The following is a 20,526-nucleotide window of genomic DNA, read 5'->3' as shown; positions in this document are numbered from 1 at the left end:
GAGAGGGGAGAGGGGGGAGGGGGGGGGGGGGGAGAGGGGTGTGTGGCACACAGGCTTCACAGAAACCACACCACACGCCACCACATCAGAAAACACCAGCCAGAGTCAGTGAATGTGCTCGAAATTAGAGTGCAAAAGGTATTCATAAAAGGGCCTATATCTTGGAAACTAAAAAAAAACGACAGAAAACCCTTGAAAGTGCACTTTTTTGAGAGGCTGTAATTTCATAATGGAACTGTCTAGAAACAAAATTTCTTCTTTGGAAGAAGCAGGAGTGTTCAATGTTTCATTAAAGTCCAGCCCCGTTAATATAGCCATAATAGAAAAAATTCTATAGCTGTTTTCAACTGAATGGAAGTGAATCTGGCACAGGCTCCAGACAATTTTACTGAAGCGCTGTGGCACTGAATGTGTTAAAAAACCGAGTTAATTATTACAATTTGTAGTAAAAATGTAGAACAGTAATTTCTTACATATGAGATTACTTTTAGCCTTTTACTCATCAAGATTATTGAAAGATATTCCATATTCCAGAATGAAATGCTATAACAGAAGTGGAGTATTGGCCAGAATGACATGAACATTTGGACACTTATTCAGCGGGTATCTTGCATGTTGCATTCAGGTGCACTGTAAACATTTTTTTTTGGGGGGCGATTCCTGCGCGGGCCACACAGGGGGCGCATGCAGCCCGCGGGCCGCCAATTCAATAGCCCTGCACTAAAGTGTTCACATACGGGAAAAATACATTTGACCAATGAAATCCTTTGTTTACAGCTGTCATACCTTTTGCTTTTCTTGGCCAGGTCCCTCTTGAAAAAGAGATTCTTAATCTCAATGAGGCTAACCTGGATAAATAAAGGTTAAATAAATAAAAAATAAATACCTCCATGTGCTTGCGTAGCTTGCTGCTAAAATGGGGGAACCCCTGGCTCATCAATTTGGTTTCTCAACATCCAATTTTGTATGAGAAACACCGCAAGGACATAGCCTACCTCAACAAGGAAATGAAGGACAATATGGCTTCAGATCACCCAGCAGGTGGGATTCGCTGAAGATGGTAATGTAGCGGTTATGTTATGTTAACGTTGTAGCGAAAACCACTGTTGTAAACGGATGGAGCTAAGGTAGCCTGGTAGCCACTTGTATCCAAGTGCTGCTGTATCCTAATGCTGCTTCGTTACCATCGAGGGTACGTTTCCTCAGGCAGAGAAAAGGTGCAGTCTCCGTTAAAAACGAGTGTTCGGCGAGGTCGTTAAAACCACATGAATCCATGATCTACCTGGTACCAACTATGAATCTATGGGTTTGGGAGGTGTATTTGAATATAGGGGTTATATAGTGCAAATGCTGTAAAAAAAACAACGGTTACATGCTAGCAGAAGGTCCCGTGTACACGTAGATTTTTTTTAACCGTTGACACCCCTCTACTCTTAACCCTCGTATTATTTGTGTTGTATTTGTTATTAACGACTCATTGTTGTTGTGTCAGGATGAGGACATGGCTCTGCAGCAGGAGGATGCGGAGGATGACCTGGTGGATGTGGTGTGGAGGCAGCTCCTGGCAGCCTGCCCCTGGCTGGGCGAGGCAGAGGCAGAGCAGCCAGGGACAGACCCGCCGCTGGCTGACGGGCTCCTGGCCGTGTGGAGACGTGTGCTGGACCGCATCTTCAGCCTTTACAGGGTCTCCTGCCAAGCGTACTTCACCTTCCTCAAGCTCAACGCCGGACAGGTTAGTCTCTCACACACGCACTAGGGAGGCACCAATATGAGGATTTTGCTTTATACCAATAACTGATATTAACATTGCTGTTATGGCCGATAGCCAATATGTACCGATGTCGATATCTGTAAAAAAAACAAGTTTAAACGATAATCAAATGTTATAAAAACACATGTAAACACACTGTGAATTTGAAAAAGTAATATCTTTATTTATTTCCAACACATTTGGAAAAGCCCATAAATCATAGATTTACTGCATTGTTTCCTCATTATGAAAAATTTGGCTGATACTGATTGAACATTGCTGTTATTTTGCTCATACCGTTATTAAAAATGAGTAACATCGGTCGATACCGATATGGTTGCCGACATCAATACCATAACTAAAACTGACTTCTACCACCTTAGAAATATTACTAAAGTACGTTCGATACTGAGAAACTTATGCATGCTTTTATTTCTAGCAGGCTTGACTACTGCAATGCTCTCTTCTCTGGTCTGCCTAAGAAAGCCATAAACATTACATTTACTGTAACGTAAAATGTTTCCATTATGTCCTGTACTTCCTATGGCTACGTTCATTCATCCACTCACTCACTCACTCACTCACTCATCTTATTCTCTCCCCGAACAGCCCATTTTGCTAAACGAGCCAGCTGGTTACCCAATTGTCTTTTTCCCATTCGTACCAGCGTCATCTGGTTCATTTGAGCTCACGGTTGTGATGTTTGCGCATATCCAAAAACCTGTTGATATGCAAGTCTGCCATAACGGTTACAAGTATGTCTGTTTCTCCTTCCGACCAGAAGTGTGTGCTTTTCTTTTGTGTGTGTGTGTGTGTGTGTGTGTGTGTGTGTGTGTGCGTGTGTGTGTGCGCGTGTGCGTGCTTTTCTTTTGTGTTGCATCTCTGGCTAGTTGCTTTGTTTACAACACCCTGACTGTAAACAGGCAAGAGGCCGCATGTGGCAAACTGCGGTAAAAAGCCAGATTGAGATGCATTCCCAATGCGCTGTATACATGTCCACACAATGCTCCTAAAACCCAAATATGGGCATGTCTTAATTGGAAAATGCTAGATTTGGAAAAAGGCCTTAATGCCAGAAAACCCATCTGGAATCCGCTGTTTGCATGACCCATGTCACATTCAGAATATTATTTTATGAATAATAGTGCAATATTAATGTGCTAAATTGGCCATTGTATCGAATCCACTTTGTTGAACTTGCCTGAAAACAGATTAATCTTCATTATATTTCAAATCCACAAATCATCCCAAAAGGCTGTTGAGACACTTTTTCTACAAAAAAGGGCAAGAAAAGCCTTTGTTGCTGTGATCCTTCTTCAGTCTCTGTGTTGTGTTGTCAGGTGCCTATCGACGAGGATGACCCCAAACTCCTGCTATCCAATCAGAACATCAAGCAGAGCAATGACGACGTGATCGTCATGGCCACCTTGCGTCTCCTCCGCCTGCTGGTGAAGCACGCTGGTGAACTGAGGGAGGGGCTTGAGCTGGGCCTCGCCTCCACCCCCACCGCACCCTGGAGGGGTACGCTGCACTGCAAAACAAGCATACCCCCACACACACAGACATTTTAAATGTGCAATAGGTAAAACTTTGCCGGAATTTAAGTTTTAAACTAAAATTATCAATAGGATCTTGAGAAACAACGGTTCTGACATCTATGTACTGTATTGCAGAGATATCTACTGAAATTAGCATTAGCACCAGCTAGCCCCAGTCCATCCTTATCTGTAATGCCACCAGTGCTAGTGAGTTATTGTAACGTCGAGTCTGCCCTCAGTCCAGGAAGAAGAAGTAGAGCTGGGGAGAGCTCAGGCCCCCAGCGTCAGGTCTCAGCCTTGAAGCAAATTGAACATGGTGGCCAAGCTCAGTATTGCAAGTCAGGTGACGCCCTGCAGGACAGAAGCAGATTTTCCTGTCCACTTACATTAAAGAAGCAGCTGTAAAACTCCTGCAACATTTTCATGCGTGTCAGTTAAGTCAAAAACGACTCTTTGAGTTATCAAGTTTTAAATTAGTAGAAATCTCGCTGTACGCGCACACACACATGCTCACACACACATTCTCACACACACATGCTCACACACACATGCTCTCACACACATGCTCAGCCTGCTGTGTTTGCTGTCTGTACGCGCACACACAAGCTCAGCCTGCTGTGCTAGCAGTGTGTTAGCCACACAGGCTAACGCGTTGCCATACAAGATAACATGGCAATAAATAACTGCGCAAGACGCTTCCACTCAACTTTGTTGTGGGCAAAGGCTTCCGAATGTTAAATGGACTATATTTAGCCTGAGTACACGGTGCTAGGGTGAGTTGTCGATGTTTTCTGATGTGCAATGTTCATAAACAGCGCAAGATGATTTGGATATTGACGATTCTGACGAACGTAATTAACAGAGTGTGTATTATTGACGTATTCGTCATATAGCTACACCCACCGAACCGTGACACCCATACGGTGACGTCACGGGACGAATACACGTACCGTGACACCCCTAGCTGATTGATCTATCCACCAAAGACACATCTTACTAAAGCTATTTGTCATCTCAGGCATCATCCCCCAGCTCTTCTCCCGTCTGAACCATCCAGAGGCCTACATCCGCCAGAGCATCTGCAGCCTGCTGTGTCGAGTGGCCCAGGACTCCCCACACCTGGTCCTCTACCCTGCTATAGTGGGCTCTCTCTCTCTCGGAGGGGAGGCACACAACGCCGGTACACAGCCTCTTCTGTTCACTCTGTACTCAGTCAACCTGTCTTATCTGTGTGAGACTACATTTCCCTGATGTAGCCTTTGTAGGCTTCCCACAGGTCCTTGAAATCCTTGAAAGGGTTGGGTGGGTGACCGGCGAATCTAGAATTAGCCAGCTTATGTCTGTATGCAAGGCTGTGTGTGTGTGAGCATGTGTGTGTATGTGTCCTTCAAGAGTTGCCGTAGTTCAGGGATGCATTGACGAGCTTCCGCTGTTGCATGTATGGACATGTGGAGTATATAAATGTAGAAGCACTTCCTAAAGCTACAGTCTGACTCTCTCATTTGTTGTTTTATTAACAAAGTGTCAAGTAATAGGTGAACCCAAATGCTCTGTTACACTACGCTAATGTTATCTATCGCTAGCTATCTATCGTTAGCTATTGCTAATGTTAAAACAAGAGAGGACAAACAAACCGCGATATACATGGACTGAATATGGGTGAAGACGGCAAGCCGTTTGGCAGTTGGTGCGACAAATGAACCTGTTTGCTTTGCACTGTCACACAACTGCAGAGAGAACGTTTTCTTTCCACATGAGGTAGGCTGGCTCATCCCAGACACAGCGTCTATCCTGCACTCTGTCATGTGTATCACGCAAGTTATATAACGTTACATCTACAGCTGCTTTTATCTGGTTCAAACGATCATAACGTCACTTTATGTCCGTGGTAAATTAATAGCAAAGGCGTATTGTGAGACTTTAGCTTCTGTTGTATTAAAGTTGCATCCAGCGATGTTTTTGTGTTCAAATCAGTGTTAAATGGCTCTATATTCTGATAGCAATCACTGAAATAGAGTGTTTGGTCAGTAACTTGAAACCCCCAACTCCCCACTGTCTATCTCTCTCCTGTAGTCCTGCATGCAGGGCGGACGTATCTCCTGTCCACCGCCGCTACGCCCAACATCAATCAATCAATCATGTATCGATAAAGACTCAGATCAATAAATGGTCTGGAAAATGGTCTCAATATCAATAAAACGTAACTAGTGACAACTGAGTCCTTGGATTTGAGGGAATTGGGCCTGGAAAGTCCTTGAATAGATGTTTAAGAAGGTGTGGGAACCTTTGTGAATGAAATGTGTTGACAGGGAGCAAGCTACCGCCAGCCCTGCCCAGCTTCCTGAACAGCATGCAGGGGGAGGGGCTTGATGATGATGAGGAGGAGGAGGAGGAGCCTGCAGAGGAGCTGAGTCAGGACCAGGCCATGATGCACCACTGCTACAGCAAGATAGTGGACAAGCTGTCCTCAGCTAACCCCACCATGGTGCTACAGGTAGGCTGCTGCTGATATCCTGGATATATCCTTCAAACGCATATTGTTGACCCTTCGGTCTTTCTGCTTACTGTATCTCTACAATCGCTTTTTCGTTTTTCCAGATATTTCTTTAGGGAGGGCAGGTAGCGTATTTCAGTGACACTGAGGGCTCCATGCTAACGTTAGCTGGATTACAAACAGACAGACAGACAGTGCACATTGTGGTCGGAGGCGGTATTTCATCCTAAAATCCTGACACCACGGTTTCAAGGGTTCTGGCGCTCTGCTGCCACCCAGTGTCTACAGTTAGGTAGTGCAACCCCTCAAAAGCCTCCTCCTGTTCGTTACCACAGAGGCCAGATTAGATGAGTAACATCTGTAGGCTGCACACAGGGTAACATTGTTCCTGTGTGTGTGTGTGTGTGTGTGTGTGTGTGTTGTCAGGTCCAGCAGCTGGTGGGAGAGTTACGCAGGGTAACCTTGCTGTGGGACGAGCTGTGGCTCGGGGTCCTGCAGCAGCAGCACATGCATGTCCTGCGCAGGATCCAGCAGCTGGAGGACGAGGTGAAGAGGGTGCAGAACAACAACACGCTGCGCAGGTCAGACATTTTCTTTCAAACAAAACTGAGATTCATCGGGGTCTGCTCACTATGCCGACAAGCCGCATTGCTCAAGACCACCGCCTCACTTCCACAATGAAGGCAAAGGGGGGTTTCTCTCATTTCCACCCGCCCTGTGAGCTCCAGGGTTAGGGGTTAGGGGTTAGTCCGCCCAAGGTAGCATACAGTACAATAGGAGGGGGGTGACCTGAGTACAGTGGACTAGAAGGCCAACGACTAGTCATTGGTGACCAACCTTCACATAGTGAAAGAGCGAACAAGCCAGCACATGAATGTCCTTTCAAAAGTTGAATCAGTCGTCTGGGCGGAGCAGCAGCAGACGTTTCAGCCAAAAGGCCTTCTTCAGTATTGTCACAACCTCTGGACAACCTTCACATAGTGCAATATCACCACAGCAATAACAACTAAGAAATGTACAGGACAGCTAAAAAGGACAGTACCGGAGTGTACCAGGGTAAAATGCATGTCATGTTCGTCGTCATTATACAGACACAACAACAAACCTTGGACTTGTGAGTAGCCTAAGGACTCACTAGCTCCTCCCCTGGCTGGTATTCAGAAGAGAAATGGCGGTGAAGGATTACTTACCTGTTACTCTTAACACTTTAAGTGCCACGGCCCTTGAGCAAAAGGTTGCTTGCTGTGCCACATAGGCCGCAATGCATTTTAAAACAGTCATATAATTTTTTTAATAATTACTATGTAAACACTGAACACGCACAAATAACGATGAGACTCTCTTCTATCACCTGCAAAAAAAAGTTTATTGATCCCATTTTCCGTTCTTTAGTTATGAGCCGGAGAAGATAGCTTGATTGAAGCAAAAACATCCCTTTTTTTCTACGAGCTGAGATAATGAGCCTTTTGTGAAATTAAACATTTCAAGCACATCACTGACTCTGAAGCTAATTTTCTGATGTCTGGGTCTGTCTGGGTGAAGTGTATGCTGCTCTCATGGATGTAGGCTGCTCTGCGTGCTCCCCCCCCCCCCCCCCTCAACTGCACACGCCTCCTGGGTGTGTCTTATGTGTCTGGTGGCTCTCAGTCTCTGCTGAGTTTGCTGCGCACACACAGTGAATGGTGCGCGACATTCAGCTTTTTGGTTCCGCGTGTGTTTGTCACGGGCTGGCATGCTTCCAGTTCGGAATAATAAGGCTGATTATGTGAATGTGCTGTTGCAGCGTACATGGAGGTGCTCAGTTGTGACAGCGGATGCTGCTGCTGGGGGCACAGCTGGCGTTGTGCTCGTTTATGGAGGCACGTCGATGCATACGGACGGATGCGATGCGATTTCCTCATTTTCCCCAGTGACTATTTCTGTGTGTTTGGCTCCTTTTTCTCTGATCAGGAGAGTGCTGTCGCCACCTAATGGGTTTGTAAAATAGGTTATCGACCTCCAATAGCTACAATATTGTTAGAGGCGACGTAAGAAGCTTAGATCGACACCCCCCCGTCAAAAAAAACAATTTGGAGTTATGACGCCATTTGGCGTCGCTGGCACTGTACGGTAAATTTCTAATGACGCCATATGGCGTCGCTGGCACTGAACGTGTTAATAGAGAGCCGCAGGGATGACGTATTTTTGTAGGCTGAATGCGGAAGTCCCGAACTTCCTGGTTCAACACTGTTTCTGTCTATGGGATTTTTGAATGGGTTTTTGGCGTGATGCTTCAAATAAGGTCTCTGGGCAACGCAAGTTTAATCAAACGCGAACCAAGGTTCAGCGGGATAATCTTCACACATGAGGACCACTTTCATGAGTTTTGAAGCGTAAATGCGAGCCCTAGAAGTAAAATGCTCCAGCTAAGCTAATCCAGAACTACACACTGTCGCATAGGCTTCCACGTCACGTCAGCACTCAACTTGGACTGTTGTTGATGTGTGCACTGATTACCCCGGGATGAACGGGCTGAACCAGGTGAGGGAAAGAGAATTTCCCTGTTCGCCCTTTGAAGTGGTGACGTTATTGACGTATATATCCCCATCGACTCAAAAGTGTAGTCTCATTTAGCCGTTTGCTAGCTAGCCGTCCTTTTAACGGCAAGTAAAAGCTTCAAAACTCGTAAAAGTGGTCCTCGTGTGTGAAGATGATGTTACTAAACACTGGTTCGCGTTTGATTAAGCCAGCGTTGCCCAGAGAGATTATTAGAAGCATCGCGCCAAAAACCCATTCAAAACTCCCATAGGCGAAAACTGTGTTGAACCAGGGCTGTTAGCATCGATGATTTCCGGACTCGTTACTGCGGCTCTCTATAGGGGGTAATCTGTACCTGGAGCCAGAAGGCAAGAGCTGAAACTCAGCGTATAGCTGTCAGATAGGATGGCCTTTCTTCCTACCTGTCTGCTGAACAGCTCACACAGCAAACTCTGCTGGACTCCTATGACCTTGCTGCTCACTTTCACTATCTTGAATATTGGTTGGAGTTTCTGGCCTTGATGCTAAGGTGCCCATACCAGCAAATGAACCAAAACATAAGAACAGACTCAATGTGAGATCTATAAAATAGGATCATGAGGGTCTTGTCAACATGAAACTGTGACAATTTTCGGAGGCAGAATGGACAACGTCTTTCCCTGCAGAGCTGAGAAGCTAGTGAGTCATTCTGTGTCGTGCACTGTGCCCTGCAGAGACGAGAAGCTTGCCATCATGCGAGAGAAGCACTCTGCTCTGATGCGTCCCGTGGTGTTTGCACTGGATCATGTGCGCAGCATCACTGAGACCGCAGCAGAGACACCGCACGAGACCTGGTTCCAGCAGACGTACGGAGACTCCATCACATCTGCCCTGGACCGACTCAGAAACCCCCACAACCCCGCCAGCCCCGCCTCCAGCTGGCTGCCCTTCAAACAGGTGGACGCACGCACACACACACACACACACGTTTGTACAGTATGTATGACTCGTTGGACAACCACTATTTTCTTATTTTGATATCTATACTATCTGTCATCCTAGTCAAATGTGTCCCGCCTTAGCTAGCCTGATATCAACTCGTTAGAGACCATTTCCATCTTCTAGTCTGACGTCGCCTCCACTATAAACCATTTCCCTGAGGGTAATCCTGCACGGGGAGTCCATTTTCCCTAACCAATCACTAGAGACCAACGTATCAGCCTGAACCAATCACTAGAGACAAACGTATCAGCCTGAACCATTCACTAGAGACCAACGTATCAGCCTGAACCAATCACTAGAGACAAACGTATCAGCCTGAACCAATCACTAGAGACCAACGTATCAGCCTGAAGCTAACGTTCGCTACTCCATCCCCTTTTTAATAAATGCCTTCAAAACAGAGTGCTGTTCGGATTTCAAAGTAATTGGTGTCTATCTCATCTATGGCAGCCGCCATTGTTAGGTCTGGCGTGCTTGACAACAGTTAGTCCCGCTTATAGCGGTTTTTATTGACGCTGATTGGCTATTAGTTAGTCGCCCTCGGCGTTGATTGGCTAATCATTCTTTCAACCCAGGAAATCACCGTTGCATGTCACAATGCCAGAGGAGAAGCAGCCAAAACTCTGCGAAGGTCTGGACCCAGGCTAAGCCTTAGTTACCCTGCTAACCTTCCTATTATACATGTGACAGTAAGAGTGTCAAACTTTTATTATGACATGACATTACGTCATTTAGCAGATGCTTTTATCCAAAGCCACTTACAATAGCACCTGTTATGGCATGTGGAAACTGGTGAATATCTACATGTTGTCTTTTTCCTTCTTTTTGTAAGGGGACTGGGTGATGGGGTGGGTGTGGGAGTCCTATACTAAATGTGAAAGTAAATGCCATTTTAGGGGACATTCAGACCAAAAGCGTTTTTGGAGCTGCCAGCGTCTTTCTGCAATTAATTCTCTATGTAAGGACGCGCTAGACGTGCTCCTCTTTTAATGAACGCACCTGGTGTTTCAGCGCTGGTGGTCTCTGTTGTTTTTGGAGGAGCGCTGTGGGTGTTTTAAAGCTGAAAAAAGTTGAACATTAGAGGAAAAGCGCCCTGATCATTTTTTTCACTCCTACCTTTTCTCCTCCCATAATCCTCGGCTGCTGCCAGAATTGGCAATAATCTGGCTTTCATGTTGACAGAGAACAACATCAAACAGACAAAACCAGCTGGCTACCATCCTTGTGGTCGTTGTGTTCTGATCTGTACTGCACGCGACTACAGTGGAAAACACTGCAGGGGAAAACAATGCACAATGGAAGCGCTCTCAACATGATTTTCATAGCATTCTGACTGAAAAAAACGCTTTTGGTGTGAATGTCCCCTTATAATCCTCCTTACACATTGTCCTCCTATGTCTTTTCAATAAATGGATGATGTTCATGGGGTGTGTTGAGGTTAACGGGGTGTGTTGAGGTTAACGGGGTGTGTTGAGGTTAACGGGGTGTGTTGAGGTTAACGGGGTGTGTTGATGTTAACGGGGTGTGTTGAGGTTAACGGGGTGTGTTGAGGTTAACGGGGTGTGATGATGTTAACGGGGTGTGTTGAGGTTAACGGGGTGTGTTGATGTTAATGGGGTGTGTTGAGGTTAACGGGGTGTGTTGAGGTTAACGGGGTGTGATGATGTTAACGGGGTGTGTTGATGTTAACGGGGTGTGTTGATGTTAACGGGGTGTGTTGAGGTTAACGGGGTGTGTTGATGTTAACGGGGTGTGTTGAGGTTAACGGGGTGTGTTGATGTTAACGGGGTGTGTTGAGGTTAACGGGGTGTGTTGATGTTAACGGGGTGTGTTGATGTTAACGGGGTGTGTTGAGGTTAACGGGGTGTGTTGAGGTTAACGGGGTGTGTTGAGGTTAACGGGGTGTGTTGATGTTAACGTGGTGTGTTGAGGTTAACGGGGTGTGTTGAGGTTAACGGGGTGTGTTGATGTTAACGGGGTGTGTTGAGGTTAACGGGGTGTGTTGAGGTTAACGGGGTGTGTTGAGGTTAACGGGGTGTGTTGATGTTAACGGGGTGTGTTGATGTTAACGGGGTGTGTTGAGGTTAACGGGGTGTGTTGATGTTAACGGGGTGTGTTGATGTTAACGGGGTGTGTTGAGGTTAACGGGGTGTGTTGAGGTTAACGGGGTGTGTTGAGGTTAACGGGGTGTGTTGATGTTAACGGGGTGTGTTGATGTTAACGGGGTGTGTTGAGGTTAACGGGGTGTGTTGAGGTTAACGGGGTGTGTTGAGGTTAACGGGGTGTGTTGAGGTTAACGGGGTGTGTTGATGTTAACGGGGTGTGTTGAGGTTAACGGGGTGTGTTGAGGTTAACGGGGTGTGTTGAGGTTAACGGGGTGTGTTGAGGTTAACGGGGTGTGTTGATGTTAACGGGGTGTGTTGAGGTTAACGGGGTGTGTTGATGTTAACGGGGTGTGTTGAGGTTAACGGGGTGTGTTGAGGTTAACGGGGTGTGTTGAGGTTAACGGGGTGTGTTGAGGTTAACGGGGTGTGTTGATGTTAACGGGGTGTGTTGAGGTTAACGGGGTGTGTTGATGTTAACGGGGTGTGTTGAGGTTAACGGGGTGTGATGATGTTAACGGGGTGTGTTGAGGTTAACGGGGTGTGTTGAGGTTAACGGGGTGTGTTGAGGTTAACGGGGTGTGTTGAGGTTAACGGGGTGTGTTGATGTTAACGGGGTGTGTTGATGTTAACGGGGTGTGTTGATGTTAACGGGGTGTGTTGATGTTAACGGGGTGTGTTGAGGTTAACGGGGTGTGTTGAGGTTAACGGGGTGTGTTGAGGTTAACGGGGTGTGTTGAGGTTAACGGGGTGTGTTGAGGTTAACGGGGTGTGTTGAGGTTAACGGGGTGTGTTGATGTTAACGGGGTGTGTTGAGGTTAACGGGGTGTGTTGAGGTTAACGGGGTGTGTTGATGTTAACGGGGTGTGTTGAGGTTAACGGGGTGTGTTGAGGTTAACGGGGTGTGTTGAGGTTAACGGGGTGTGTTGAGGTTAACGGGGTGTGTTGATGTTAACGGGGTGTGTTGATGTTAACGGGGTGTGTTGATGTTAACGGGGTGTGTTGATGTTAACGGGGTGTGTTGATGTTAACGGGGTGTGTTGATGTTAACGGGGTGTGTTGATGTTAACGGGGTGTGTTGAGGTTAACGGGGTGTGTTGAGGTTAACGGGGTGTGTTGATGTTAACGGGGTGTGTTGAGGTTAACGGGGTGTGTTGAGGTTAACGGGGTGTGTTGAGGTTAACGGGGTGTGTTGGTGTTAACGGGGTGTGTTGAGGTTAACGGGGTGTGTTGATGTTAACGGGGTGTGTTGATGTTAACGGGGTGTGTTGAGGTTAACGGGGTGTGTTGAGGTTAACGGGGTGTGTTGAGGTTAACGGGGTGTGTTGATGTTAACGGGGTGTGTTGATGTTAACGGGGTGTGTTGGTGCGTTGGTCAGATCATGCTAAGCTTGCAGCAGCGTGCTCAGAAGCGAGCCAGCTATCTGCTCCATCTGGATGAGATCAGCCCTCACCTCGCCTCCATGAGCGCCACAGAGATGGCCCTGCCAGGGGAGGTGTCTGCCACAGACGCCGTCACCATCCAGAGCGTGGGCAACACCATCACCATCCTGCCCACCAAGACCAAGCCCAAGAAACTGTTTTTCCTGGGCTCAGATGGACGCAACTACCCTTACCTTTTCAAAGGTGGGAGGGAGACCGACTCGCACACAGTAACACACATCACACATGGTGACATAGTGGCCATGGCCATATAGAAGTCAATGATTAGGTTGATCAAGTTCTGAATGTACCACCCACCAAGCACCAAATGCTGTAAAATGTACAGCATCTTTAGTGGTAAATCAGTAACGATCAGAGTTCTAATGCTCTTTTCAGTGCCCATATTTCTGCTAACTGGGCAGAACATGGTTGGGGGAACTTCCCTGATTCTATGGTAATTTTCACATGGCCAGTAACCTTTGGAGACATTAACATTTCAGTGCTTCGTTTATATATGGTTGAAACTGCAACTAGCAATTATTTTCATTATTGTTGAATCTGTCCATTATTTTCTGGACTAATCGATTAGTTGTTTGGTCTATAAAATGTTACAGAATGGTGAAAAATGTCGATCACTTTTCCCCCAAAGCCCAAGATGACGTCTGCAAATGTCTTATTTTGTCCTGACCAACAGTCCACAACACAAAGACAATCAGTTTACTGTCATCGAAGACTAAAGACACCAGAAAATATTCACATTTAAGAAGCTGGAACCAGAGAATTAGTCTAAACCAGAGCCGTGTAGATAGAAGAGTCCCGACCTCTCCATTCACTCAATGGACCAGTTTTTTACTCTCAAGAGTCCCAGAAAGTAAGGTCCTGGATTAAACAGCAAAATAGACAGTTTGTGTTGTACTCTGGAAGGGTTTTCCCCCCCTTGAATCAAATTGTACATTATCAGCTTTATTTTAGCATGCAAAAGTAGCGCGAGACCCATTCCTGGCTGTTCATTGGCTAATGAGTCTCGCGTTTTGGTCCTCCGCTGACGCCACTCTCTCTCTAGAGGACACTAGTCTAAACTCTAGATGATTAATTGATTATAAAAAGTAGTTGATACATTTTCTGTTGATTGATTCATCGACAAATTGTTGCAGCTCTAGTTGATGCTTTGACTAACTATCTGAATAATCAAGGTGGAAAAGAGGTTAAGTGGCAAAATATCAGCATGGATAAATAAGTGTCCAGACCGTGAGCTCAAGAGAACATGTGGAGAAAAACTGGACTTTAGGTCCATTGTGGCTTATAAAGAATCCTTAACCACTGGTGGAAATGTTTTACTGGGAGAACCATATTTGGGAGGGGTGGGAGTGGTCCTGGAGACCCCCCGTAAAATGAAGATGATTGTATAGGTGTGTCTTTAATGGTGACCTCATGCTGCACCAGTAGGCATAAATCTAAACCGCCTTTTCTCTCCCAGACTGCTATTCCATTAGTTTACTTCTTGACTTTACATGACCTCAAAATCCTGTTTCAACAGGAAAGACATCCTGTTGTAAACAGGAAGTAAACGCTGTAAATAGATTTCAGACTCTGGGTTGAGGGCGGCCAAAACGACATTTGTCTAATAATATAAAGAAAGAAAGTCGCACACTGCAGTGAAAACATGTGTCTCTCAGGTTTGGAGGACTTGCACTTGGACGAGCGCATCATGCAGTTCCTGTCAATCGTCAACACCATGTTTACCAAGGTCAACCAGCAGGAGCAGCCACGCTTCCACGCCCGCCACTACTCCGTCACGCCCCTGGGAACCCGCTCAGGACTCATCCAGTGGGTGGATGGAGCCACGCCCCTCTTCGGCCTCTACAAACGCTGGCAGCAAAGAGAGGCTGTGCTGCAGGCTCAGAAGGTATAGCTGCTTAACACTCAATGCTATGTGGACATATACTACATATGTGTATATACACAATCACGTGTGTGTGTATATATATATATATCACTACCATAATAAGGTCTACATATGTGTATATACACAATCACGTGTGTGTGTGTGTATATATATATATCACTACCATAATAAGGTGGAGGGGTTCCGCGCGGTGCACAATTGCTTCGTGCAGGAGCGAAGCGCGCTATATTTCTTATATACGGTGTATATATATATATATACACACATGCATACATACATGCATACATACATACATGTATATATATTATGCTGGGACGATATGCTTACCAGTATCTCCCGATTCGATAATCTCACGATACTTGGGTGCCGATTTAATATATATTGTGATGAAACAATTGAATTGTATTCATTTATTTAATTTTATATTTTTATTATATTGATTTGTGGATAAAAAGATTGATTAAAGAAGCTACGGGGAACTTCTAACTGGTTATGAAACTGTATAAAATACGGATGTCAACCGCTAACCGACCGTTTCAACCAAAACCGATTTATACTATCAGCTAAGCAGTTAAAAAAAAAAAACTTTACCCCAAGTAATTAAAAAAAGTTTGTTGCATGGTACTGTAAAAGAAAAATAAGCTATACACTCTAAATAACTCATGCAGGCAACACTGTGTATTGTGTATGCTATATTCACATTTAATTGTCATCCTCTTCGATTAAGTCTCCAACCTCACTGCATGTTGAGCAGCATTAATTGACGATTGAAAAGTATCACGTTAACGTTACTCTTTACTGTTAAAACACATGCCAGTTCAGAGAAATTGTTTCACAACGGGAGATGGACTGTCTCAGGGTGAGTAGGCAAGTACAGCGCTGCATCGCCTAATGACAGACATGATATGCTGATATATTCAGAGTGAGATCTACTAGTTTATTTCAGAATAAGGTCGTTACAGATGAGGGGAGACATCTGGCCTGCCTAAGTTGGACCGGCGTGGTCTCACCGCACTTCTCATGTGCAGACAGGCAAGACACAGAGAGCCCTGCAGCCTGGTGTCATCTACTGAAACACAATGCTCCGCACCGCACAGGGAAACGTGTTGCGCCAACTTTGCTAGCCAGGGGAATGCATTAAGCTATAAAAAGTTTGACTGGAAATCAAATCCTGGTTCGCATCCAACTTCCTCAAACTTAACAGCAATAAAACAGAGGTTCTTCTTGTCTGCTCCAAGTCCACTCTGGCTAAACCTGACAACTTCTCTCTCACCATTGACAACTCCACAGTCCCCCCCTCCCCCCAAGTTAAGAGTCTGGGTGTCATCCTCGACAGCACTCTATCCTTCCAAGCTCACATCAACAACATCACTCGGTCCGCCTACTTCCACCTTCGCAATATCAACCGTCTCCGCCCGTCACTTACACCCAACAGCACCTCCATCCTCGTTCACGCCCTGGTCACATCCCGCATTGACTATTGCAACTCCATCCTCTTCGGTCTTCCTCACAAATGTCTCCGCAAACTCCAACTGGTTCAAAACTCAGCCGCCCGTATCATTACCAGAACCCCTTCCACTCAGCATATCACTCCCGTTCTTCAACAGCTCCACTGGCTCCCTGTTAAATACCAGATTGACTACAAAATTCTGCTTCTCACCTTCAAGGCCCTTCACAATCTTGCACCTCCATATCTCTCTGAACTCCTTCACACCTACACTCCCTCCCATGCTCTCCGATCCTCCTCTGCTTTCCAACTCTCCATACCCTCTGCCCGGCTGACCACCATGGGGTCCAGAGCCTTCAGCCGCTCTGCCCCCCATCTCTGGAACTCCCTCCCACAAAACATCCGACAGCTTGACACTCTCTCTCCATCTTCAAATCACACCTGAAAACACACCTTTTTAAACTGGCCTATTCTCTCTGTGTTTCCCATACATAAAGGAATTTGTGGCGGGCCGCCACAATAAGATGTTGACCAATTTTTTTTTTTTTTTTTTTTTTTTTTTTCACTGCACCTGAACGCAACATGCAAGATATCCGCTGAATAAGTGTCCAATAAATGTTCATGTCATTCTGGCCAATACTTCTGTTCTGTTCTGTATCTTTCAATAATCTATGATTTAGCTGCTAAATTGTCAAATACCGCCATCTGCTCGCTACCCAGGCACTTATGTATGTACTTAACCCAACTAACTTAACCTAACTAACTATCCGGTGTGCACAACACTGTCAGCCTAAACTCCGGCTGACACCCCAAAAACCTACAATCCGCTACAGAAAAATGTATATCGTTTGTTTATTAACTGGCCCCTCGCCTTCTATCATTTCACGAAAGTGGCAAAGCAAGTTGAGTATCCCTGACCTATAGGGAGAAATTTAGTTTGTCATTGTAAACCCACAGCACAGTAATGATGACATGTTCTTCATAGATCTAGCCTTGTAATTTTGCTCTTAAGCTTTCTCAAAGTACACCAAATTCATGCATTTTACTTTAAAATGTTTAAAAAAATCTTACGGGGGGGCATGCCCCCGCACCCCCCTAGGGGGTCTGCGGTCCCCCACCACAAATTCTCAAAATCCTGTGGGAAACACTGTCTCTACTAATTATTTTACTTTATTGTTGTTTTTAAATTATATTTTGTATTTGTATTTTATGCCTTGATTCTTGCTGCTTGTTTTAACCATGTCTGCACGGTGTCCTTGAAAGCCTTGAAAGGCGCCCATAAATAAATTTATTATTATTATTATTATTATTGGTTAATGATCCGTTAATGAGTGTCGTTTGTCGGTCAAGAAAAAAATCATTTTCGCCATCCCTAGTCTAAAAGTCTACTGATGCCTCACATCTTCAGCAAATGAAAAATCAATGAGATGTTGATTTCTTGATAGTGTTTCTAAATGCCTGTGCACTGGCTGGGCAGAGCGTCCGTCTGGTGTGAAATCGATTTTTTTTCACCACCCAAAATCTACAGTATGCTCTATGCTGCATGTAGTCGTTTTCTACAGTACATGCTCTATGCTGTATGTAGTAGTTTTTTTTTACAGTATATGCTCTATGCTGTATGTAGTAGTTTTTTTACAGTATATGCTCTATGCTTTATTTAGTAGTTTTTTTTACAGTATATGCTCTATGCTTTATGTAGTAGTTTTTTTTTACAGTATATGCTCTATGCTGTATGTAGTAGTTTTCTACAGTATATGCTCTATGCTGTATGTAGTAGTTTTCTACAGTATATGCTCTATGCTGTATGTAGTAGTTTTTTTTACAGTATATGCTCTATGCTGTGTATGTAGTAGTTTTCTACAGTATATGCTCTATGCTGTATGTAGTAGTTTTTTTTACAGTATATGCTCTATGCTGTATGTAGTAGTTTTCTACAGTATACTGTATCTCTATGCTGTATGTAGTAGTTTTCTACAGTATATGCTCTATGCTGCATGTAGTAGTTTTTTACAATATATGCTGTATGTAGTAGTTTTCTGCAGTATATGCTCTATGCTGTATGTAGTAGTTTTTTTACAGTATATGCTCTATGCTGTATCTAGTAGTTGTTTTTACAGTATATGCTCTATGCTGTATGTAGTAGTCTTTTACAGTATGCTCTATGTTGTATGTAGTAGTTTTTTACAGTATGCTCTATGTTGTATGTAGTAGTCTATGCTGTATGTCAGGGATACTCAACTTGCTTTGCCCGGGGGCCACTTTCGTGAAATGATAGGCCAGTTAATAAACAAACAATATACATTTTTCTGTAGCGGATTGTAGGTTTTTGCGGTGTCAGCCGGAGTTTAGTCTGACAATGTTGTGCACACCGGATGGTTAGTTAGGTTAAGTTAGTTAGGTTAAGTACATACATAAGTGCCTGGGTAGCGAGCAGACGGCGGTATTTGACAATTTAGCAGCTAAATCATAGATTATTGAAAGATATTCCATATTCCAGACTGAAATGCTATAACAGAAGTGGAGTATTGGCCAGAATGACATGAACATTTGGACACTTATTCAGCAGGTATCTTGCATGTTGCGTTCAGGTGCACTGTAAAAAAAAAAAAAAAAAAAAAATTGCAATTTCATCTCGGGCCACACAGGGGGTGCCCGCGGGCTGCATGTGTCCCGCGGGCCGCAAGTTGAGTATCACTGCTGTATGTAGTCGTTTTTTTACATTTTTACAGTATATGCTGTATGTAGTCGTTTTTTATGTATATGCTCTATGCTGTATGTAGTCGTTTTTTATGGTTGATTTTCATTTAACTTGCAATATTTTATTCTGCTTGTGTGTGTTGTGTTCCTGATCACATCTCTGCAAAAGTGTCAAGCCTCCGTTTCCTCTGTTCCAGGCTCAGGACTCGTTCCAGCAGCAGCCTGGGCCTGTGCCCCTGGTGCCCCGGCCCAGTGAGCTGTACTATAGCCGGATGGGGCCGGCGCTGAAGGCGGTGGGGCTGAGCCTGGACGTGTCACGCAGAGACTGGCCTCTCAGTGTAATGAAGGAAGTGTTGAGAGAGCTGATGGAGGCCACGCCCCCCAACCTGCTGGCCAAGGAGCTGTGGTGCTCCTGCTCCACCCCCAGCGAGTGGTGGAGGGTCACGCAGGTAACATATAGACTTAGGATACACTTGGTTAGGCATGGACCATAAAAATAACTATTTGAATATTAGTGTAAGGGGAGTGTCAATTTTTGTTATTAGGCTTTCATTCATACATTTTTTTACAATGTTAAGATGTGTCATTTAAAAAAGGGCTTCTGCAGCCATTAAAGTACTCTCCTCTCTGGTGGTGTTACCTCCAACATCATTCAACCTTCACTTTCAACCTTGTCTGTTGATACTGTAGATAGACGGGTTAGAAACTTTCAAAATAAGGAGATGTAAAATGACACTCAGGTGTGTTTGTACAGGAGTTTCCCCAGAATAAACCTAAACACGTGCAGTCTTTGAGGATGTTTTGTACCACAATCTGTCCAAATCAGATGTTTAGTGTGCAGATATATGTGACTGACGTCCCCTCTCTGCTATGTTCAGTCCTATGCCAGATCCACTGCTGTCATGTCCATGGTCGGCTACATCATCGGCTTGGGTGACCGTCACCTCGACAACGTGCTGATTGACATGACAACCGGAGAGGTGGTACATATTGACTACAATGTCTGCTTTGAGAAAGGTAAAGAACATCACCTCATTTCAGTCACCATGTGCCATATGGCTTCACTAAATATCAGCTAGCAGCAGCTTCACTTCAAAAAATTGTAGCATCTTGATATTGGCTTTTGTTTGAACCCTAGTGGGAATTATGGGAAAGAGTCTGGATAACTTACAATATAGTGATCTGATTTGTTAGATCGTCTCCATATCATTGAGAAACCAGACATGGCAGCTCCTTCATTCTTGTATACTTTTTTTCTTAACTGTGCTTAAATGCACTGTCTTCCTTTTATTGCTTATTTTATATTTTGTCTCCCTATATTCTATTTGTACTGTCCCTGGTGAATCTGACTACTTTTGCTACATCACTGATCTAATTTCCCCACGGGGAAATACAATTATTGATCAAAGATAATTAAACATGTAATAAGTTATATCAGGTTTTGCAAAAATGGAAGGCTGGTTTTCCTGGTTGAATTTCTGGGTGTAGCTGTAACAGTCTTTTCCTGGCTGACTTTCTGGGTGTAGCTGTAACAGTCTTTTCCTGGCTGAATTGCTGGGTGTATGTAACAGTGTTTTCTTGGCTGAATTGCTGGGTGTAGTTGTAACATTGGTTTAATTGCTGGGTGTAGTTGTAAGAGTGTTTTCCTGGCTGAATTGCTGGGTGTATGTAA

At 44.8% G+C, this 20,526-nt stretch overlaps 1 protein-coding gene across 1 annotated transcript in view; it reads left to right on the top strand.

Moving 5' to 3' along the window:
• The window catches only part of smg1 (SMG1 nonsense mediated mRNA decay associated PI3K related kinase), a 188,388-nt gene that overhangs the window by 111,431 nt on the left and 56,431 nt on the right, over positions 1–20,526 (top strand). Inside the window, exons 34-43 of the mRNA XM_083649718.1 lie at positions 1,493–1,732; positions 3,091–3,271; positions 4,307–4,468; positions 5,598–5,782; positions 6,209–6,363; positions 9,013–9,235; positions 12,762–13,008; positions 14,481–14,710; positions 19,052–19,303; positions 19,733–19,871. Coding sequence (XP_083505844.1) covers positions 1,493–1,732; positions 3,091–3,271; positions 4,307–4,468; positions 5,598–5,782; positions 6,209–6,363; positions 9,013–9,235; positions 12,762–13,008; positions 14,481–14,710; positions 19,052–19,303; positions 19,733–19,871 — 2,014 coding nt within the window. The remainder of the gene's footprint in view (positions 1–1,492; positions 1,733–3,090; positions 3,272–4,306; positions 4,469–5,597; positions 5,783–6,208; positions 6,364–9,012; positions 9,236–12,761; positions 13,009–14,480; positions 14,711–19,051; positions 19,304–19,732; positions 19,872–20,526) is intronic.

Source organism: Poromitra crassiceps, assembly GCF_964638095.1.
Source record: "Poromitra crassiceps genome assembly, chromosome: 13".
NCBI lineage: Eukaryota > Metazoa > Chordata > Actinopteri > Beryciformes > Melamphaidae > Poromitra > Poromitra crassiceps.
This window is presented reverse-complemented; position numbering and strand designations above follow the sequence as displayed.